General features: G+C 48.3%; 1 protein-coding gene across 2 annotated transcripts in view; it reads left to right on the top strand.

The window, feature by feature from the left end:
• ANKRD35 (ankyrin repeat domain 35) overlaps positions 1-17,929 on the top strand; it is a 28,713-nt gene extending 10,784 nt beyond the window's left edge. For both annotated transcript variants that reach the window (XM_081892999.1, XM_081892998.1), the window contains exons 5-14: positions 3,650-3,707; positions 5,062-5,132; positions 5,587-5,693; positions 6,440-6,624; positions 9,269-9,306; positions 10,323-12,674; positions 13,430-13,519; positions 14,568-14,633; positions 15,964-16,061; positions 17,557-17,929. In XM_081892999.1, coding sequence (XP_081749125.1) covers positions 3,650-3,707; positions 5,062-5,132; positions 5,587-5,693; positions 6,440-6,624; positions 9,269-9,306; positions 10,323-12,674; positions 13,430-13,519; positions 14,568-14,633; positions 15,964-16,026 — 3,030 coding nt within the window. In that variant the 3' untranslated portion in view covers positions 16,027-16,061; positions 17,557-17,929. The remainder of the gene's footprint in view (positions 1-3,649; positions 3,708-5,061; positions 5,133-5,586; positions 5,694-6,439; positions 6,625-9,268; positions 9,307-10,322; positions 12,675-13,429; positions 13,520-14,567; positions 14,634-15,963; positions 16,062-17,556) is intronic.
• The last annotated feature ends 5,343 nt before the right edge of the window (positions 17,930-23,272 follow it).

Raw genomic sequence — 23,272 nt, 5'->3', positions numbered from 1 at the left:
CACCCACGTTTACATCTTCGCGCGGCACGTAGATAAACTGTGGAACTCCCTCCCACAGGAAGCAGCAGTGGCCACCAACGTGGGTGGTTTTAAGAGAGGATTGGACAAATTCAAGTCTATGGGTGGCTACTAGCCATGATGGATGTGCTCTGCCTCCGTGTTCTAGGGCATAAATGCTTCTGAATGACAGTTTCTGGAAACCGCAGGAGGGGAAAGGGCTCTTGTGTTCGAATCCTGCTTGCGAGCTTCCCACAGGCATCTGGTTGGCCGCTGTGAGAACAACATGCTGGACTAGATGAGCCATTGGCCTGATCCAGCAGGCTCTTCTTATGGTCTTATGTTCCTTTATATCAGGGGTAACAAGGATTTAATGTTGAGCCAGGCTTTAATCTTGAATGTGGTTTTTGTGCCAGTGGTTCAGCCTTGAAACATGGGAGATGCAAAGAAGAGAGTCTGCCTGGGGGGTGGTGCAGAGGGAGCTTTCAGCTTGGTAGGGGTAACAAGGCCTAAAGGGCTGGCCTGAGGGTTTTTTTGCTGCCTGAGATTTTTGCCCCCCCCCCCCCGCAACCCCATGTCTTACCTTGTGCTGAACCGTATAAAAAGAGCACATGAAGAACAGTGTAACCTTGTGCAGGTATACTTTGAAGTAAGCCCCAATGAATCCAGTAGGACTTACTCCCAGGTAAGCCGGCATATATAAAAAGCATTGCGTGGCAAGTCACCTCCCCCAGTGAAATAAAGACACGGACACAATGATGTAAGGTTAATGGGCATAAAAGGCCACAACTTTATTGATTACGGAAATTGAAGGTATTGGCCTTAGGCATTGGCTCCTATCGACTACCCGGCATGGTGACCGGGAAGGGTTGAACACAACCGCGGGAGTCCTGTTGAAGTACGCCAATTAGGATCCCACGGGCATCACCGCTCGGGGGCGTGCCGGGGGCCCTACCTCAGAAGGCTTCGGACAAGGCCACGCCCCCCGGAGTCCTCTACCGGACTACCCCTTCACATTGGGGGAAGGTGATGGCGCTTCCTTCCCCCCTCCATTTGTCTAACATTGCCCCATGCCAATGCCTAACCGCCACCCGAGCAAAGCTCGCCGCCAATACCTCCCAAATCTCGCGGGGCAAGGGAAGCCCCGCGAATGTGGGAGGATCCTGCACGCAACACCCTCTCCGCTGGAAGGTGCGGAAAGGGCTTTGTTCAGAATAGCAGTACCTACAACCCACCAAGGAAGATCATAACACAATGAAATGCAAAATGGTAGCAATTAATTGCAATTTGATTCAAAATCCATTTAAAACTATTTAGTTTAATTAGTTCAACCAAATAAATCAACTTGATCCCTGACACCACTTTTCAAAGTCTGGGGTTATTTACACCTCCAGAAGCTGAGGCCACTTCCTTGCCTCTTAGTGCCTTCCCCTCACAGGTAATCCCACAGTGCGTGCTACCACCCACTTTGGAGAACCACTGCTGTAAATGATCAAGAGCGGCTCAGTCTATACAAGGTTGAGTGTGAAAGCACAAGTGTGAGGGTCTTTAGAGAGGAGGCCGCAGCTGCATCAACCCACCTTCAGTCCTCCTCCTGTGAGCTTAAGCCATGGTCCAAACCTGGGCCTGTGGTTTGGTTATGAGACAAACCATAAGGCCCCAGAAAACACGGCTCCCAGCAGGGTGACATCAGGAAGACCAGAGAAGTAATGGAGCCACAGTTTCTTCTCTGGGACATTCACACATTTGCACTGTGCTTAGGGTCACATGCAAACCAGGTCCATGTCTGCCCTTAATAATAAGACCTTAAATTTTCTAAGAGTTGTATGATTTCTTAAAAAAACAGCAGAACAGGCCCTGCTGATGGGAAGCCAGAAGGCTCTCACTGCGTTTCCTGAAATAATAATGGTACATTTTAACAGGTCCCAGGGCTGGTTTCAACCATTTAAAATTTATAATTAGAAACAGTTAAAACAGATTACAATCTGGGTGGGTGGGTCCTCAAAACACGCATCTCAAGTGCCAAAACCCAGGTTTTTCAGCATTTGCTGAAAGCTGTACCATGAAGGTGCCAGGCACAGCTCCGTGAGAAGGAAGGTGGAGAAGGGGCCACCACAAAGAAGGCCTCTCCTGGGCCAACACCCCATAGCCTCAAACTTCTGAGGGGAGTGGATAAATAAATTTGTTTTTATTTGTTATTAAATATTAAATCCCTGAGCCTGAAAGGCCTGTAATCAAACAAGCCTTGCAGTAAAGGGAAGGAAAATAGATGGAAGGAAGAGGCAAACTTTTTATATCTGTCACTGAGGAATTGTGGTCTCTGTCCCCTGATTGTCATCTGTCTGTGTGCCCCAAGCTGTCACCGCTGTTTTAAATAAAGCTCTTTGTTTTATAATACTCCTGCCTGATCTTTAACGATAATCAACACCACTTGAAAACAGCCGCCCTCGCAGTGATGGAATAATTTCTGGGCCTAATCGTTTCCCTGTGATTCTGCAAGGCTCACCTGGGAGGCAGTTTCAACACGGAGGCAAAGGGGAAAATGAAGAGCTGGGTGGGGTGTGAAATCTTGGGTTGAGAATCATTACAGCAAAAGGGAGAAAAGGGTGTGTTGATGTGAAGATCAGGAAAGCAGAGAGATTCCTGCTTGGCGGCTTATCATCCTTTGTGGAGCCTCCGGGTCATAGAGGCCCAGGTCTCTGTGCCAGCGATGCCTCTTGAAACAGCACCTTGGGGAGAGCAACAGAGTCGCTGATTAAGCGTTTTCTTTTTGAAGCCAGACATAATTCCTGCTGTTCCTAGATATTGGGGGAGAGGGGGGAGAAGGTGGAAACCTTTGGCACTAGGATGTGTCCATAAATCAAAATCTGCTTCAATGTATGCAGAGCATGTATGATGTGCTTGTTGTTTCCTGCAATGAGAAGGATGCTGCATCCTACAACCTGGACCATCAGAATATTCCATGGAAATACATTTTGCATCTCAGATGCTGAGGCTGGCAGAGGAGGCCCTTTTCGTGGTTCCTCTGCCCTCTGAGAGCCTCAGGGTGGTGGTGTTGGCCAGGGAGAGGGCCTTCTCTGTGATGGCCCCTGAGCTGTGGAACTCCCTCCCCATGAGGATTTAAAAGCACAAGACGACCCTTTGGATCCCTTCCACAACTCTACAATTTGATGATGATGGTGATAATTTATTATTTATACCCCTCCCATCTGGCTGGGCTTCCCCAGCCACTCTGGCGGCTTCCAACAAAATATTAAAATACAGTCATGCATCAAACATTAAAAGCTTCCCTAAACAGGGCTGCCTTCAGATGTCTTCTAAAAGTCTGGTACAGTAGTTGTTATTCTCTGTGACATCTGGTGGGAGGGCATTCCACAGGACGGGCACCACTACCGAGAAGGCCCTCTGCCTGGTTCCCTGTACCTTGGCTTCTCACAGTGAGGGAACCACCAGAAGGCCCTCAGCGCTGGACCTCAGTGTCCGGGTAGAAGGATGGGGGTGGAGACACTCCTTCAGATTTTACTGAATTGGTTTGTGACACTGCTGTTTGGGGGCGGGGGGTGTTACTACTCTGAGCCTTCAGGGTGTGGCAAGTTATCAACGCCAATGAAATGCATTTTTTTAAAAAAAAAAAAAAACTTCTTTCTTGCAGCATGGAGCCAATGAAGACTGTGTAGATGGGGAGAACCGGACACCACTACATTGGGCGGGTGAGTCCTTAAATGATTCAAATCAGGTGGAGGTCACGTAGGGGAGTAGCATTTGAATCAATAATCAAATCCTTGAGCCAGACCCCAAAGGAAACCTGGGGTCCTTCTCAGCGTGGGAGACTTCCTGTGCTAAAGTTGATCTTCCTCCCTCCTGCCTGGAGCATCAAATAACAGCTCAGGCCTTTTGCAAGAATGTTCAGCCCAGGCTTCCTCAACCTCGGCCCTCCAGATGTTTTTGGCCTACAACTCCCATGATCCCTAGCTAGCAGGACCAGTGGTCAGGGATGATGGGAATTGTAGTCTCAAAACATCTGGAGGGCGGAGGTTGAGGAAGCCTGGTTCAACTCTTTGGGGCACAAGTATCCTTTAAACGTTTGCCATCATGTAGTGAAGCACTTGCTTCAGTCTAAATTAAAACACATCAGTGGACTTCCCCACACTTTCGCCCACTCTTTCTAGGCAGTCTGTGCTTTAAAGATCTGTTTCTGAGCACTGTTTTTTTGTGCTCTGGAGCTTTCCCCATGAAAACCCGCTCTTTGAAGCTCAGTCGGAGCAAACAGCAATCCACAGAAAATCTGAATAGCCATTTGCTCCAATTCAGCTTTAAAGAGCGGGACTAGCTCTGGGAGAAAACAAAGCAAAAACCACAGACACAGAGCTTTAATGCACAGACCTCTGCCTGGAAAGAGCAGGGCAAAAGGTAAGTGTGGAAAAGCCCAATGTCTGAGTACACGTCCCTAAACAATAATATTTTCAGTGGGCACTGAAAAGAGTACAGTGAAGGTGCCTGCCCAGTGTCAACAGGCAGGGAGCTCCAAAGTGTGGGTGCTGCCACACTAAAAGACCAATTTATTACAAATGTTTAATGGGTATGTTTAATGTAGCACCTGTAGTTCCACAGATTGAAGTGGTCGAGTGGGAAAAGCGGATCCTGCAAGTAAACTGGCCCCAAGCTGTTAAGTATTTTATATGCTAATAGTAACATTTTGAACTTGACCCAGTAATAAATCTGCAGCCATTGCAACTCTCTGAGCAGGAGTGCTGCATGCAGACAGCATCTCACAACTGCACTGCAGCATTCTGCACTGACCGCTGCTTCCGGGTCAAGCACAAGGGAAGCCCCACATAAAGCACATTGCAGCCATCCGGATCTAAAGAAATAGGTGTTTCTCAGATTTTTAAAACAAGTATGATGCATTGTTTGTATTCTAGAGTGTGCTAGCTGGCCTGGGAGAAAACTGCTATCGAAATATGTATGTTATTTGCATGTATATATTATTATGCGTATGGTATAAAAAGCCCTGACTTTTAATCCTTGCTTTCCTCCACTTTTTAAAATCGCCCCCGCTAACAGCCATCTCCGGGTGTGCTTCCAGTGTGCTGCTCCTGTGTGATCAAGAGGCCTTCCTGGATGTCATGGATAATGTACGTCTGAACAGGCTCTGCTTGGTGTATCAAAATAAAATCTGGGGGCGATGGATCCACGGTAGTATCGGACTTGGGGCAGCTGACTATGAGTTATAGTTAGGAGTGTGATGAAGTGTGTGTGTGGGGGAGACCCTCAAGAGAAGCCTCTCCTGCCCTTTTCCTTGTCCAGCTGCAAAAAAAAAACAGCCCTACCAGGCTGGACTGTGAAAGTTGCTGCTGGTCCTTCTACCCACTGAGGGCTAGAACCTTGACATCTGTTATGGAGCTTATTGGTCCAGTGTGAATTGATAGTTTCTTAGGGCGGGGGGTGTCTTCCAGAACCAGTTGCCCCTCTCTTGAACAGCTGGAAGTTACACAGTTATAGCTATTACTATTCTTAATTTTACCTGCCTTCTCACCGCAAAGCAAGATTCCAAGAATCTTCTTTTTTTTCCCCACGCTATTTCTCCAGAATGGACGGACGCCTTTGATGATCGCTGCCCAGGGGAACCAGCCTGCTATCTGCTCCCAGTTGCTGCAGAGAGGGGCCAAGGTTGACCTCATTGATAAGGATGGAAAGTGAGTCTCTGGAGGCTTTGACACTGGGCATCTCCTGGGGATTAGCTAGGCTTCTTAGGGGGCATCAGCTGGATGTCATGAACAGCACAACAGCAAATCTCCTGTTCATACTTTCTCTGTTCAACCTTCATTCCTCCCCTCCCCAGGAGTTCAGAAAGTCCCACTGGCTGGGTTATGGCCTGCATAGATTGCTCTTGCCTTCCCTGTGGTCCATCCCTTGTCTCTAGGCACAAACTCTAACTCACTTTAACCCTTATATCTCCAAACAGCATTGCCTTTATATATCTCCCCCATTCCCTCAAATTGCAGCAGATGGGGGGGGGGGTCCAAGATCATGAGCGCAGTGGGTGGGCTGTTAACCCTTTCCCCCTCCACACAGTCCCTGGTCTGATTCTGCTGCTGTTAATGATCTCCTGAACAACCCAGCTGAAATATCTCCTGCTGTTGCCTTTCCTCCTGTGAGGAGGCTATTTATTTTTATTTCCGGCATGCCTGTTGCACCTTCTTTGCTCCAAGGAGCTCAAGGTGGCATGGAGCGTCATTCCTTCTCCCCCCTCCCCCCGCTTTATGCTCACAACAACCTTGTGAGGTAGGTTAGCCTGAGGAGCCGTGGCTGAGTGCAAGGTCACACCCAGTGAGCTTCATGGCCGAGTGGGGATTTGAACCCTGGTCTCTCCCAGGCCCTACTTCTTCACTCTAACCACTACACCACACTACCTATCTTTCTCTCCTCTGCTCCTGCACAGGACAGCTCTCATCCTTGCTTGTGAAAGTGGAAGCACCGAGTCAGCTGAGCTGCTTCTGCAGAATGAGGCCAATGTGACGCTTCTTGACAAGACAGGCCACGACTCCCTCTACTACGCCACGCAGGCCAAGAATCGCAAGCTGAGGAGGCTGGTCCGGGCTGCCCTGAAGAAGTGGAAGAAAAAAGGTAAGGGAGCGGTTGGCTGGCCAGTGCCCTGGCTGCTCAGACTCTCAGCTGGCTCATTGCCAAAGACTCGGTTCCAAAATCACTATAATGCCCAGACATAGATGGTGTAGGTTCTGTTTATTTAGATGGTTCTCCCCATCCCTATTTAATCCACACAACAACCCTGCAAGGTAGGTTAGACTGAGGGACAGTGAGTGACCCCAAATGTCGCCCAGCAAGCTTCATGGCCAAGTTGGGGGGGGGATGACTTGAATCCTGGTCTGTCCCGGGCCTTAGCCCTTATTTAATTCCCACAACAACCCTCTCAGGTAGGTCAGGCTGAGAGGCAGCAACTGGCCTGAGGTCACCCGATGAGCTTCGTGGCCGAGTGGGAATTTGAACTCAGGTCTCCCAAGTCCTAGTCTCTAACTACTACACCATGCTGGTGGCAAAGTTCAGAGCAGAGTTCTAAGGCATATGGCTAAGTGCAAACTAAGACATTTTCCCAATGCCTGACATGCACCCCACCACGAATACCCTTTTTGAACAGTCATTTGCCTAGGGTGGTCATCCCTAGGCATGTGATTGGGCCAGAAAGCGGGCACTCCTGCAAGGCAACTAGATCTCATTGCACGGGTACAACCGTCGCCATGTTCTATTGCCACCTATCTATCTGATGTGGCCTCGGACACAAGAGCTTTCCTGGTGGGACATGGTGTCAGAATCACATCAGGAGGGTCTGCTAACACATTCGGGGCATCCAAAGACACTGAGGCAGGACCTTCTCTGGACAACCCAATCATCCCCCTGCCCAGCATCCAGATCTGCACCTCCCAAGCTCCTGGGCCTCTCCCCAGGGTGTTCCAAGGCTGGTCCAAAACACGTTGCTTCTTAACCAGTGGACAATATGCCATATCTTTATATGTACTGAAGCCAGTCAGACAAGTGGTTGGATCTTAATTCAACACGGGTGACAGGACAGCTTCTTCCACTATTCTTGGGGGTAGCAAGGGTTCCTAGGGAGATTCAGGTCAGTTCAGTCCAGCAAGGGTCTCAGTTTGACTTGTGAGGTCATTCACCACAAACCACACCCACATGCCCCACACCTGATGTCCCATGTGATGTCAGGTGTGTGGCAGGTATGGGTGTGGCCACAAAGGAACAGCCAGGAGCTTAGAGTGAGCCCTGGAATGTTCATTTGCAAGTGGGATCAGGTGCACTAAGGAGATCCCTGTTTTCTTTGGATAAAGAAGCACCAATACAGTGGTACTTCGGGTTACATACGCTTCAGGTTACAGATTCCGCTAACCCAGAAATAGTACCTCGGGTTAAGAACTTTGCTTCAGGATGAAAACAGAAATCGCGCGGTAGCAGCGGGAGGCCCCATTAACTAAAGTGGTGCTTCAGGTTAAGAACAGTTTCAGGTTAAGAACGGTCCTCTGGAACGAATTAAGTACGTAACCAGAGGTACCACTGTATTTGTTTTGTTTGCAAAAAGACAAGTAGAGCATAAGTGGAGGAAAACAGGCACTCCCACTACAGTCAGCAAAACCACATTTCTTATTTCTTTTGTATCTTGTATATAATTTTATTAAGTTTTCTGTTTTACAATTTAAAATACTCCAGTGTGGTGTAGTGGTTAAGAGCGGTGGACTCGTAATCTGGGGAACCGGGTTCGCGTCTCCGCTCCTCCGCATGCAGCTGCTGGGTGACCTTGGGCCAGTCACGCTTCTCTGAAGTCTCTCAGCCCCACTCACCTCACAGAGTGTTTGTTGTGGTGGAGGAAGGGAAAGGAGAATGTTAGCCGCTTTGAGACTCCTGAAGGGGAGTGAAAGGCGGGATATCAAATCCAAACTCTTCATCTTCTTCTTCATTATACATCCTTAAGATATCAATGACTTCCCTTCTTCTCTGTTTTACAAAAACTATACGATTCAGTATTCCATTATTGCATCCATCAAAACTTGTTTACGCTATTGAATTTATCTTAACACTGCCAGTGTTTTCAGCTGTACACAAATACAGCAAAACCACATTTCTAGTACCACGCTCTCCACAAAAGGCCCTTCACCCCAAATGGCTTTGTGTGATCACAGAAGGGGTGGGGCCCCTAAGGCTCAAAGCCAGGGGGCGCATCTAGGCCTCTCTATCTGATCTATAGGACTCTGCATCCCTCAGCAGCCTTGCTTCAGACTGTATTTCTGTCTGGCAGGAATTTATTGTTAAATTCTGGTAAAACATACCGTATCTTACTTAACTGGATGGATAGAGGGTGGGGGTGTACAAACCAACCTACTGTACAAAGGTAAAAGGCACATTCATTATTCTGCCAGTTCTGGCATGTGGCCCTCAGAAGGCTGCTCAGAAGAGAATGTGGCCCTTGGGGTCAAAGAAGTTCCCCAACCCTGACCTTGACCACTCATTCACAATGATCAAGGTGGTCCAACTCACACAACCAGAAGCATTAGTTGTAATGTGGTTAACTGTCCAAGAGCAATAACCTTTTTTACTCATTCCGCTTTCTTGTTGCTTACCAGTATCTGAGTCCTATCTTGTGACCTGGATAGAAGGAATTCAGGGCAGAGGTAGGCAAACAAAGTGCTTTGGGGATATGCGCTTCCAGAATATCATTCCGCTCAAATCCTTTTTTTCTCAACTTCCACAGAACTAGGATGCGATTATTCATCAGAGACTGGTTCACAGGTAAGAAGGGAATGCTTATTTGTTTAATAAACTGTTTCCTGGAAACTGCTGGAGCTGCCCTTGAAGATGTCTTGGAAACTTCAACTGGTCCAAAACTTTAGTTGCATTATTGGCCAGTGCACTATTTAGATCTCCTATAACACCTGTTTTAAAAATCTGGTTGCCAGTTTGATTCCAAGCCCTGTTCAAGGTGGTTACGTTAGTGTTTAAAGCCCTAAATGACACAGGCCCCAAATACCTGAAAAAGAGCCTTTTCTCCTACAGAACCTATCAGGTCTTAAGACTGACAGAGGGAGCTGTCTTGGTTGTTCTACCACCCTCAAAAGCTTGGGGTAGTGGCAGCCTGGGAGAGGGCCTCCTCTGTGATAGCCCCTACATTGTAGAACTCCCCCCGCCCTAAGGTGTGCCTGGCACTTTCATTATACAGCTTTCATCAAATACTTAAGACATATCTCTTTACCCTGGCCTTTGACACTTGAAATGTATATTTTTTGAACCCACATTTTTTTCTGCAGTTGTTTTAAACTGTTTTTAATATTGTGTTTTAATTGCTGGAACCCACCCTAGGAGTTTAGAGTGAAAGGCCAGTTGATATTATTATTATTATTATTATTATTATTATTATTATTGGCCATCTGTCATGGATGCTTTAGTTGAGATTCCTGCATTTTATGGCATTAACTAGATGTCCCTCAGGGTTCCTTCCAACTCTACAATTGCATGATTCTATGAATGCCTCTTGCTTGTTTGGATGGAGAATACAAACTAGCCAACTGTACAAAGGTAAAATTTACCTTAATTTATCTGCTCAGTTGTGTCTTTGGCCTCACCGACCACTGGCTGGTGATTTCAGTACCACAGACAGCTTCTTCCTGGGGGCACATCTCCGAGGAAGGAGCTATCCATGGTACTGAAACCAACACCCCCTGCCTTGCAGCCATGTGTACCTGTTGCAGATGGGTCAAAACCTTCTGCCTCTCAGTTAGCTCATGCATTGGTTTGGGTTGTGCCTCCAGGTTCCATCTGAGAGCGGGAGAGAGACTGATGTGAGTAGCCTGAACCTCCAGAGCGAAGTTGGGGACCAAAGCGATGAAGAAGAAGAGGAGGATCCTGAGTTGAAGGAGTGGAGGAGCAGGTACCGAGACGAGAAGATGAAAGTAATCCAGCTGGAACTGCAGTTGGACCAGAAAAGGAAAGAATGCGACACCCTTTTGGAAGGGTGCAAAGTGACAAAGGAGAGGGTCTGGGACCAGGTGCAGGAGATCAACCAGCTCCTTCCTGAGGGGGGCGGAGGGAGCCAGGGCTGTGAGGAATTGAGCCAACGGTACAGCCGCGATGCCACGGAAGAAGATTATTACCTCAACCTCTTGGCCGCGCAAGTGCAAGAGCTGAAGAAGAGGAGGAAGCAGCAGCAGCAGGAGGAGAGGCTTCAGAAAGAGCAAGCCAAAATGGCGGCCGCGCAAGAAGCAGGAAAAGAGGAGCCAAAGGCCCCCATGGCCCAGGAGGAGAAAGTCCTGTGGCCTGGCGAGGAGGAGGCCGAAGAAGGGAAACGCCACGACGAGGAGCTGAAGCGCCTCCGGGACGAAGTTGCGGCAGCCATCGAGGAAAAAGAGAGTGCCGCCAGGAGGGTGCAGGAGATGGAGGGCCACATGGAGAACATGAGGGCCGTGATCAGCGTCTACGAGGGAAAGAAGAAGGCCCAGAGTGGGACGCTGAAGGAGATGGAGGCCCGTACGCTGGAGCTGGAGGGTGAGAACCAGCAGTTGCGTGGGCTGCTGGCGAAGCACCTGGGAGAGTGTGAGAAGGTGGGGAAGCAAGAGAGTGGGCTCCCCTCTGGGGAGAAGCTGTCCCAGTTCCTCACAGAAATGGAGGAAGAATATGCCAGAGTGCAGAGGGAAAATGCTGAGGTGGCTTTTGAGAACGAGGCCCTGAAGTGGGAGGCAGAGGAGGCCCTCAGGAGCAAGCTGCAGTTCCAAGCGGTGCCATCGGGGGCGGTCAAGAGGAGCGTGTCTGCCTGGAAGAAGATTGTGGTGGGTCTGGAAGGAGCCCTGGCTAAGTTGGAGCGAGTGAACTTTGCTCTCCTGGAGAAAGCCAGGCCTCTCCGGGAAGCCATCTTGGCCTCTGGGTCGAGAGTTGTGGCCAACAGGAATGGGTATCACAGAGAAGAAGAGAATGGTATCATGGAAGATGAGGAGAAGCTGCCCGCGGGTGATGCCAAAGCCCCTGAGGAACTGCGAAAAGCTGGGAAAGACAAGAACCAGCTCCCTGAGGGTTCTTCTGGGCAGGTCAAGCTCAGGCCGAAGCCTGAGGTGGCAGAAAACAAGGCCCGCCCCTGCCGGAAGAGCTCCGACCTGGAGAAGGAGGTGTGGGACCTCAAGCAGAACAATGGCAGCCTCGTGAAGGAGCTGGCAGAGCTGAGCAGGGAGAGGGAGAAGCTCCAAGAGCAGCTGAGGAGTTTGTGTTCTCCGAAAGATGGACCCGCCGAGGCAGAGGCACCAGGGAGCTTGGTGGAAGAGCTGAAGCAGACGGTGGACTCTCTGAACCAGCAGCTCTCGGCTGAGAGTGAGGAATCGAGGAAGCTGCGCCTGAGGCTGGAGGCCCAGAGGAAGGAGATGGTATCCGTGAGGGACACCTTCCTGAGGCAAATGTCCAAAGAGGCCGGCCACTTGAGGCCAGAGAATCTCGACAGCTGCATCTTGAAGGAGCTGCACTGGAAGCTGGACAACGTGGTGAAGAAGCAGAATGAGGCCTTACAGCTGGTGTCCGAGATGGAGGAGGAGAGCCACGCCCTTGAGGTGGACCGCAGCCTCCTTGCCAACGGCCTTGACTCGTCCGTGGCAGAGGACAAGGCCTGGCGGGAAGGCTCCTCCGAGGCCTCAGATGCCATTGGAGACAACTTGAAGGTCAGGCAGCGGATGAGCGAGCTGGAGGAAGGCCTGCAAGAGCTGAAAGGAGTGTTAGAAGCCGTCCAGGTCTCCCTGGGAGGAAGAGACAAGGAGGCCGCCCGGCTGAAGGAGGTGCTTGATCGCCTCGTCGCCAAAATGGCCGAACTGCGCCAGGAGGAAGAGGAGGCCCTCAGGAAGCATGAGAAAGTCCGTGGCATGCTGTCTGTCAGAGCACAAGCCCTGGGAGAGGAGCTGGCCGCCCTTCGGGAGAAATATGAGGAAGAGAGCGGGGAGTGCTCCCGCCTCAAGGAAGACCTTGCTTCTGAAAAGCAGAAGAACGAGGAGCTCATCGCTGAGGCTGTGGAGCATGAGGAGGAGGTGGAGGAGCTGAGAGGGAAGTCCCAGATGATGGAAAGCGCAATGGAGAAGATGAATAGGAAGATGGAAGAGCTGGCCAGGACCTGCCAGGACAGAGAAGGGAAGGTAGGAGGGGAAATTTCGAGGGCTGGGGCAGCTAACCCCTTTCGGCCTTATGCCTTTATTATTTGTGTCCAAAAGGGCTCCCAACATGGCTAAATGTAGAATCAGTTCAAGCAAGGCAGTCCCTGCGCACGACATGCAAGGGGAAGGGACAGGGAGGGAAGAGGGGGGAAATCCAATCTCAGCCACCAGTTCTTGTTTATTTATGGAGATACGTAAATAATGTTATGTCACAAAAATATATTAAAGCCCAGATTCAGCTGTTCCTATAATGACTGGCTAGCACAGTTCAAGAGTATGAGGTGCCCGATAACAGCTAAGTTTTTATGCTTTTAAGAATTAATTAATATGTGAGAATTTGTCATATTTTTAGCGGAACCAGTAAATTTGTCAAGATCAAAGGAGCAAGTGGGGAATTAGAAAAGATCTGTGCCATAACTTCACTGGAACCCCTGGCATCACTGGGCCTGCCTGAATTGCAAGGGCCATCTTGGGGGAACAGGGAACAAATATTATTGTTAGCATTATTAGAAATATACCATTAACTTTGACCACTCTGCACCAGTGACCCTGTTGGTAAGGACATAGAATCACAGAATTGTAGAGTTGGAAGGGATCCAAGGGTCATCTAGTCCAACCCCCCTTACAATGTTATTACCCCATAATATAGCTGGGAAGACTAAGACTGAGGAGTCTGCTCAGGGATTCCATGCAATAGATTTGACTTGGATGCCACCTGTTTTATCATATCCCCTCAGATCAGGAAGTTGCTGAAGGAAACAGAGAAGCTTTCAAGCGAAGTTCTTAATCTGCGCAGCGAACGTGCCCGACTCCAGCTGCAGAATGAAGTGAGCCTTGGGGGTCATCGTCCCCAAATTATTTCAGTTTATAGAGACTGCTTACTATCTGTCTGTCTGTCTGTCTGTCTGTCTGTCTATAATGCACTGGAGTAGTGTTGGACTAGGACCTGGGAGACCAGGGTTTAAATCCCCACTCACATATGAATCTCACTGGGTGACCTTGAGCTGGACATCACCTCTCAGCCTAACCTACCTCACATAATTGTTGTGGAGATTACATGAGGACTAGGAGAGACCAAGGTTCAGGTTTGAGTTGAGCAGAGATGGAGACACACTGAGAGGGGGGAAATGGTAGTTTTAAATACAGGGGTACCGTGGGATACATACGCTTCAGGTTACATACGCTTCAGGTTATAGACTCCGCTAACCCAGAAATATTACCTCAGGTTAAGAACTTTGCTTCAGGATGAGAACAGAAATTGTGCAGCGGTGGCGCAGTGGCAGCAGGAGGCCCCATTAGCTAAAGTGGTGCTTCAGGTTAAGAACAGTTTCAGGTTAAGAACGAACCTCCGGAACAAATTAAGTTCTTAACCAGAGGTACCACTGTAATGGCAAAGGTTTGAGCAGAGCAAACCGGAGGTTACACTGAGAGGAATAAAGTGGAGGTTTAAAACGAGGACTGAGTACAGCGAAAAGGGAGTTAAGGTTTTGCTGTGTTCTACCCACCTCCACTATTTCTCCTTGTTAAGACTTCCTTAAAATAAAATTAAAAACCCTAGTTGCAGCCCCTCTATGTTCTTCCCTTCCCAATCTATTCAGACCTCTCCCATTGTTTTAAACCACCACTTTTCTTCCTCCTCCTTTTTTGCTCCCATCCTGTTTCCCCTGCTGTTATTGATTTATTACTTTTATAGTTCACCTTTTCCCCCAAGTAGCTCAAGGTGGCATACATGGTTCTCCCCTCATTTAATCCCCACGACAACGCTGTGAGTTAGGTTAGGCTGTTGTGCAACCTGCTCCTGAAGTCCCCCACCGTTTTTCTGCCAGCAGAATGTCTGTGGACTTCATTTCACCGGCTTACTCATATGTATTTCAGGTTGTCCAGAAGAACCACCAAGAGATTGTAGCCATCTACAGAACACACCTGCTCAACGCAGCCCAAGTAAGCATTTCAGAGGTGCTTGTCCCTAAGCCTTGAGTGGAGGAGATATTCCTTCCCAGAGTCTGGGATCAAGAGGTGGACCCCTGGAAACTTAATAACTTTGGGGGGACAGGGGATGGTGTTCCAGTGGGAATAGTGAACCTCTGCTTCCCATGCCAACCCTCCGGCTGTTTTGGAGTCCAACTTCCACCCATCCCAGCCATGCTGGGGGCACCAGGTTGGAGAAGGCTGCTGTATACCATACAGAGTCAGAAGGATAAGGGCTGGTCTATGCACACAGCTGACCTTCCTCTACTGAACCCCCTCTCTCAGCAGATCTGGATTGCATGTTTCAAAAACTCCCAGATGGGGATTATTTTTTATTATTGAAAAAGGCATATAGAACTCTGGCATGTCAGCAAAAGAAAACTAGGCTCGAAATGCCCCTCTGTGATGTCTAGCTTTCTCTATGCGTGGGAATGTGCTTGTTTTTGTAATATGGGGAGGAGCATCCAGTCACATGATCTCTTGCCAGCCCACAAGGTACCTAATTGACAGTTCTGGAACAATACATGAGTACTGTTCCGCTATCCTTCAAAATTCACATTTCTCCAGATTTTTGGGTGCAGTTTCCCAGTCTATAGATGTGTTGCAAACATTGCATGTATCAGGGGAGTGTGTATAAGGCCACATCTTTTAATAGAAATAACATACCAATAAATCTATAGATTTGTACATTAGTAGAACTTCTAAATGTTACTTGTATTAAGATGAATAAGGTTTTAAGATTGGATTATTAAGAATATAAGGCTCTAGGAACATGCATGAATAGGTTAATACAATGGAACCAAGAAGGGGAGTGGAGGGAAGTCAATTGAGTTAAGATGTATGCTCTGAATTGTCATAATTGATTCATTTTGTTTTGTTTCTATACTGTTTTTATATTTTATTTTATTTTTGAAAATTAATAAACTGTTATAAAAAAGGAAATAACATACCATAAGGCACTTTGCCATGTCTGCATTAGGCAAAACGGCATATAGTGTGGTATAGTGGTTAGAGTGGCAGACTATTAGGACTTGGGAGACCAGGGTTCAAAATCCCATTTGACAGTGAGGCTCACTGGGTGACCGTGAGCTCAGTCACTGCTCCTCAACTTAACCTACCTCACAGAGTTGTTGTGAGGATAAAATGGGGGGGGGGACCAAGTGTGCCACCTGGAGCTCCCTGGAGAAAAAGATGGACTGCAAATGCAATAAAATGAATAAATGCAGAAAAGTGATTATTGGAAAGATGCTAAGATGCTGGTGAATTTTCCCAGGGTCTGACATGTGGTGTTTCTCCAATTCAGGGTTTCATGGACGAGGAAGTCCATGCGATGCTGCTACGGATCCTGAGGACAAACGACGGTTGACTGGCAAATTTCCAGGCCTCCCACTTCCCCTTCATGTGAGATTGTTGTTATGTATTTTTTTGGTTGTGAACTGCTCTGTGCCCTTTGAATGCAATGCAATTTAATAATAATAATAATAACAACAGTAATAATAGTACACTGGTACCCCTAGTTACAAGCTTAATTCGTTCCAAAGGTCCGTTCTTAACCTGAAACTGTTCTTATCTAGAGGTGTGCTTTTGTTAATGGGGCCTCTTGCTGCCGTTGCGCCGCTGGCACACAATTTCCATTCTCATCCTGGGGCAAAGTTCTCAACTCGAGGTAACTCTTCCAGGTTAGCGGAGTTTGTAACCTGAAGCGTTTGTAACCTGAGGCGTTTGTAACTCGAGGTACCACTGTAATAGTAATATTCTGGTAGCTTGTAGAAGCCACCAACCATCAAAGATCCCACTCCTAGTCAAAAAGAGAGGGGGAGAAAGCTATTTTGCACACCCAAAGAATATGCTCAGAGCACTCAGAATACTTTCTGAGCCCGTCTAAAGTTCATTTCCTTCCCATGTAGTCAAGCAGATTTCTTGCTGCATTGGGTTAGGAATCGATTCCAAAATGAAGATCGGGACCTCCAAGCAAGTGCTGCCCCCAAGAGGCGAGACAGCTCTGCTGCAAAGCTCATGAATCCTATGCCGATTGTGCTGATCCACAGGCCCAAAGTGGCTTGGTGCAGGGATACCAAAGGATGTCAAAAGCGCCCTTTATTAAAGAAAAGTGCCATCTTAACAACACAACCTGCAAAGCCTCGGTGCCGTTACAGACACGAGTTGGACACCGCAGCAGTGAGAGGTCGTCATGACTTGTCTGCCAAGCACTAATATGTTAAGCATTACTTACACACCAAGCGGGTGGCGCTATGGTCTAAACCACTGAGCCTCTTGGGCTTGCTGATCAGAAGGTCGGCGGTTCGAATCTCTGCAATGGGGTGAGCTCCTCTTGCTTGGTCCCTGCTCCTGCCAACCTAGCAGTTCGAAAGCACGGAGTACAAGTAGATAAATAGGCACCACTCCGGCAGGAAGGTAAACGGCGTTTCCATGCGCTGCTCTGGTTCATCAGAAGTGGCTTAGTCATGCTGGCCACATGACCTGGAAGCTGTACACCGGCTCCCTCGGCCAATAAAGCGAGATGAGCGTCGCAACCCCAGAGTCATCGGTGACTGGACCTAATGGTCAGGGGTCCCTTTACCTTTACACACCAAGCAAACTATTTAGGCCGGCATCAGTAGCCCAATTAATGCACCCCTGGCTCAGAGGCCCCTTCCCAACTGTCTTATCCATCTCTCAGATAAGGGAGTAGCTGGCAGGCAGCTTGTAAGAAGCCTCTCCTCTCCCAACTAATAAACAAAGGCTTCAAAGCAGATTAACACATGTGAGCTCATTCTTGCAGCAATGAACAATTAGCCCTGGGGTTATCGTGACTACCAAGATGGCGTTTTCAGGTGTTCTGTAACATTTTCAATGTTTGGTTCTTCACAGTGTTCGAATCATTTTCTCATTCCAGGTTTCCATTCCATGGCAGAGGCAAATACCAGGAGGGCAAGAAGAATCCTGGCCTGTGGTTCCTGCACCTTTCTAGCATCAAGACACCTGTCCACACACAAACACACACACACACACACACACACACACACACACACACACACACACCTCTTCCAGAGGTCAGCTTTGATTTCCGGAGTTGTCCAAGTGACAAATCTATGCAGCAGGGAGCAAAGATACCGTGATGCCCACCCATGTGCTGTACTGGGAATTTTTTTTTTGTAAAATAGTATTATATCTTCCTCTGTCTCCCCCCACCCCCCACCCCCTGACATTTTTCTTTTTAAATTATTATTGTAGAATGGGGAATATGGGCTGGGCTGGTGAACAGAAAGGAGAGTCTATAAGGGAAGACTATAAAAGACTATAAAAGAGAGACTATAAGGGAAGTGAATCAATATCCCCATCTTGAAACTGGCTTATTCCAAGGCAATGGGCCTTAGCCCCAAGGCTTTTTGGTGTCAGAGATGCCGAGATGCCCTCTGCAGCCACACAGTTGACAGTGGGCCTCGGTCCAGTAGGGTTTTCCCTCCCTGGGGTCAAGACCCAACATATTAAGACCAGCTTAAGACCTTTAGAGGCTGCAAGCAATGAACAGAGCATGGTGCCCTCTCCCACATATTATTTAAAATAAAAACCATGCTATAAACAATAAAAAGAAAACTTTTTTATTTTAAAAAATCGATCAATATTAGTAGGACACCCCCTGACTCTAGGTAGGGATAAGAAACAAAAAGAGAACAGAGAAATTGGGGAAGACAAGTGTAGAGTGGAGGTTAAGGTCACCCAGAGTGTGGATTTGAACTCAGGTCCTAGTAGTCCGACACTGTAACCTGTGCTAGACAGGATAACCTGTGCCTGGAGTCTCTGGCAGAGTGAACATGAGAGGAGCTTTTAGCTGGATCAGGCCATGGGCCCATCTAGTCCAGCATCCTGTTCTCACAGTGGCCAGCACCAGATGCCTGTGGGAAGCCTACAAGCTGGATTTGAGCACAAGAGCATCTCTCCCCTCTTGGGCTTTCCAGTAATTGGTATTCAGAAGTGTTGCTGCTTCCGGCCCTTGGACCATTGTGGCTAGGAGCCATCAATCACCCTCTGCTCCATTGGGTGATCCAGAATTGCCGCTGTAATGAACAGGAGTAATGCTCTTGTGCTACTCCTGTTCATTTTAGCAAGGCTTACGCAAGAGGATGCCCCATTGCAAACTGGGTCCCACGTGCCTCTGATCTGCCCATCTCCCCCTCTGCCATCCATAGTAGTGCCTCACATCCACTGTCTGGGGCAGCTGCTTTCCCCTGCTCTGAAGGAGGGTGGCTTTTAGGTTAATGGCTGAGCCCTTCTGCGAGGATCACGGCTGTGACAGTTTGCACAAGATGCATCCTTCAGCTCTTGGAATCATAAAACGTTGGCAGGTACCCCAAGGCCATGCACTCTGACCTCTGCCAAGGATTATTTGTTTAATCTCGTTTGGATCACCTGGAGAGGGGTGGTTGCTGCTGCTTCATCTTAAAAAAGATCTGTGCTACTGTGTATTTAACAACTGTGTGAGAAAGCGTGCATGCTTGTGTTTAGTTTTGTTTCTTTAAAAGAAAAATGCAGGTTGCATTGAGTCCTGCGGAAAGAACTCAAATAAATTATGTGTGCCTGGCAGTAATGCCTTCAGTCTGCTGTCTCTTCCCTCCTCCCCACATGTCTATCCCATGGGTCACCCTCTCTGAGCACGTCAAAGGGCTTGTCCATAATTTTGCTTCACTCATATTTTGATCACATCGTGTGCCAATTAATCCCATCACTGCTCCCACCCAGTCTGAGAGCTTTTCTCGTTGTCCCGTGGCTTTGCCTTGCGGAAACGCAATCTTTGGGGCTGAATCGGATCTTATCAGTTGCGTAGAAAGCCTGGAGAGAGATCTGCTTAACCGAGCTTGAATTTTCGCAAGGTGCAATCGCAGAGGAACGAAAAAATGCTTTCGTACCTGGGAGAATGAATCGGGATGTGACACCATCAAAATATGGTTCAAGTGGAAATGTGGATGAGCCCCAAAAGCCTGGCTGCTGGATCAGACCAAGGTGGGTGCTCATCCAGCACAGCATCTTCTTTCCAAGAGGGCCCAATCGGATGCCTCAGCAGGAGCCGATCAGATGTCCACAAGCAGGACATGAAGACAACAGCCTGTCCACACACTGTTGCTTCCTAGCAGTGGTACATTGAAAGGTACATTGCTCCTGGCCATGCAGGGTCCTTATAACTATTGTGGCAAACTGTCAGCGATAGGCACCACATCTTGTGCAGTGAAGTTCTCCCCAGTGACAATATGCATGCTGGTTATAGCTGAATTCCGGCACAAAATTCCTTTTCGTGCTGTATGATAAAAATGGCAACCATCCAGCAGAGTGTCTCCACATGTGCTTCATTCTGGTACGGAAAAAATTAAGGAGGGACTGGGGCCCACGTTCTCTTGTTTGCAAATTCCCTCAAATGGCACAACCCGTTTTTAAGAGGGTAGTCTGGCAAAGTGAACCACTTTCAGGTCCACCCTTTCCTTTCTACCTCTCCCCTTTTCCTGCATTTCTGTTCCCCAAATGGACCCCCTGTGTTTGGAGGGGTCCCCCTCCCCCTCCGAAGCGAACTAAGCAAGAGCAGCCAACCTTCTGCATCGGCCCACAATGCAATGGGAAGCCAGGGACAAAAAAACCTGTTTCCATAGAGAAAGGGTGGAGCGAATGGGAGAGTTGGTTGCCAACCCAGTTAGGGAACAGAGAGAAATAGCCCAGTTTTCAAGCTGATGACCTTCCCAGAATTTCACAGGGCAAAAAAATAATAAAGCACTCTTTTTTTTGAAGGAATGGGAACCTGCTGGGTGCTGTGTACAGAATACAGAATTGCTGCATCCTCCCTGGCTCAAAGTCCCTAATCCTTAAGACAGGGGTGGCCACCTGAGACAAAATGGGGATTGCCACTGTCTTCTGCCACCCATTGCATTACCACCACTTCCCTTGGCCCCAGCTCTCACCAAACTCGACAGCAGCCAGGTCACTCCTCAAAGCATTGCCAAGCGACTCCTCTGCCTGGGTTGAAGATGAACGGCAAAACCGCACACCAGAACCCCACCTTGGCGGCAGAAGTGATGGGGCAGGTGCAGTTCTGCCACCTGAGGCCGGCGCTCCATATCACCTTAGGGGCAGGCCAGCTCTGCCTTAAGGAGGAGCTAAAGAAGAGGCTGCTGGATCAGGCCACTGGCCCATCTAGCCCAGCCTCCTGTTCTCATAGTAGACACCCAAATGCCCCAAAGGGAAATCCACAAGAGCCTTCTCCTCTTCTGTGGTTTTCAGCAACTGGAAGCTTCGCTGCCTCCAAGGTGTAGACAGTGTCTGCCAAAGATCTGAGCAAAGTTTCCATTTACCCTGGAGTGGGGATTCCACCCTCCCCCCCCGGCATTGCTCTCAGCCCCCCATCCCCACCCATCAACAGAACAAATCGCAAATGAAATTATTAGATATGCATGTACTGAATTGATCTGCCTTCTGCTTTTATCCGTTCCGAATTTGTCCGATGAAACTGACACGGTTGGTGGAAAGCCTTGCCAACTTCCTTGTTTGCTTGGTTTCCTTGAAAGGGACGCTGGAAATGGCGCACAGAGTAATTATAGTCCATTTTTTTAAAAAAATGCCTTTGGGAGGAACTAACACAAAGCTGTTCCTCCGACTGCGGCCATTTCCCCAGAGACTGGAGAGAAGGGGTAGTGAAAGGAGATGCTTATGGCCCACTATGTTGGAAGATCCAGGACAGACCAAAGCTTTTCTCTATACAGAACAAAGTTAAGCTATGGAACTCCCTGCCACAGGAAACAGGGGTGGCCACCAACTTTAAAAGAGGATTAAAGAGATTCACAGAAGAGAGGGCTATTGATGGTTACTAGCTCTGATTCCATAGTCAGAAGCAGTACAGTGGTACCTCAGGTTAAGTACTTAATTCGTTCTGGAGGTCCGTTCTTAACCTGAAACTGTTCTTAACCTGAAGCACCACTTTAGCTAATGGGGCCTCCTGCTGCCGCCGCGCTGCCGGAGCACGATTTCTGTTCTCATCCTAAAGCAAAGTTCTTAACCCGAGGTAATATTTCTGGGTTAATGGAGTCTGTAACCTGAAGCATCTGTAACCTGAGGTACCACTGTAAATGCTTCTCAAGACCAGTTGCTGGAGACCACAGGCGAGGAGAGAGCTCTTGTGCTCAGGTCCTGTTTGCAGGTTCCCCACAGGCATCTCACTGGTTGGCCACTGTGAGAAGAGGATGCTGGGACAATGGCCTGATCCAGCAACCTCTTCTTCGGACCTTATGTACTTACTGCCCAGGGTAGATAAGTTGAGTGAGCAGCTTCCTTTGCAAAAGCTGGGTGTGTCTCCACAAGACAATGTAAAGCTTGATTGAAAGTACATGTGTACTTCATGCTCTGGAAACTTCCAGAGAGGATTACTGCCACATGCTCTAAGTAGGGCTGCCCCTGAAGCATAGCTGTCAACTTTTCCCTTTTCTTGCGAGGAATCCTATTCGGAATAGGGAAACGTTGACAGCTATGCCCTGAAGACAACTTGAAATGGTCCAAAATGCAGTGGCCAGATGACTGGATGGGGTTCCATTGAGAAGCCCATACTTTTAAAATAGCTTCATTGATCCCCAGTTCATTTCTGGACCCAATTCAAGCTTACATTGGTGCTTAAAGCCTTAAAAGACTCAAGCTCCAAATACCCCAAAGACCGCCTCCTTCCCTACAGACCCTTTGAGACTGGCAGAGGGGGCCCTCTTGGTTGTTCCACCACCCTCAGAAATATGGGGCCCAGGACGCTGTCTTCTCTGTGGTGGCTCCAAAGTTGTGGAAGTCCATCTCCATGGAGTTGCACCTGGCTACTTCACTATACAGCTTTTACCAAATGCTGAAGAGACACCTCTTTGCTGTGACCTTTGATGTTGGAGATGTATGTTTTCAGAGCCCACCCTGTTCCTGTAACTGCAATCTGTTTTAACTGTTCTGAATTTTGAATTAAAAATTGCTATGACCCACCTTGAGTCCTGTTGGTGAATAATCACAATAAATAATGTTACTTTCAGCCAATATCTTGACGTTGCCCCTTCCACTTACACTTCAGGTGGGTTTTGTCTGTCTGGCTTTTCCTCTTATTGCTGAACGTGCAAACTGGGCATTTATGCACTCAAAAAATGTGCTGCGTTGAATCTTCTTTCTTCTCCCCCCCCCAAAAAAAAACCGTTCTCAGGGTGGTTTGGGGGCAAGCTTGCATCCCTCCAAAGTCTTCATCTGAAGCCTTTGTGGGATGCTGTGACAGCTACTTACAGTACCTTTAATCACACGAGATGTCCAGTGGTTTTTGTTGGTTTTTAACTTCCAAAGGCGGGTTTTGAGAGCGCGAGGCCATCTCAGACACATTCCACAATTCCTCAAAGGGTTTCAGAGCAAAATGACACAACGTGGGGTCCTTTCAAGCCACACCAGGAACTGTGGCCGACAGGGAAATTGCGGAGAGGGCTTTGCAACTGCTGCAAGTGGCAGGAGGCCCTTGTTTTAAAGAGCAACTCACTTGCCGATCTACATTCTTAAGACACTCACTCTGTGTGCCCTTCACACATTATGCTTGTATCAGGCGTCTGCCTAAACACTTCACATTAAAT

The sequence above is a fragment of the Podarcis melisellensis genome, assembly GCF_964234715.1.
Source record: "Podarcis melisellensis genome assembly, chromosome: 16".
Lineage (NCBI taxonomy): Eukaryota > Metazoa > Chordata > Lepidosauria > Squamata > Lacertidae > Podarcis > Podarcis melisellensis.
Note: the sequence above shows the minus strand (reverse complement) of the source record. Positions and strands in the feature narration are given on the sequence as shown.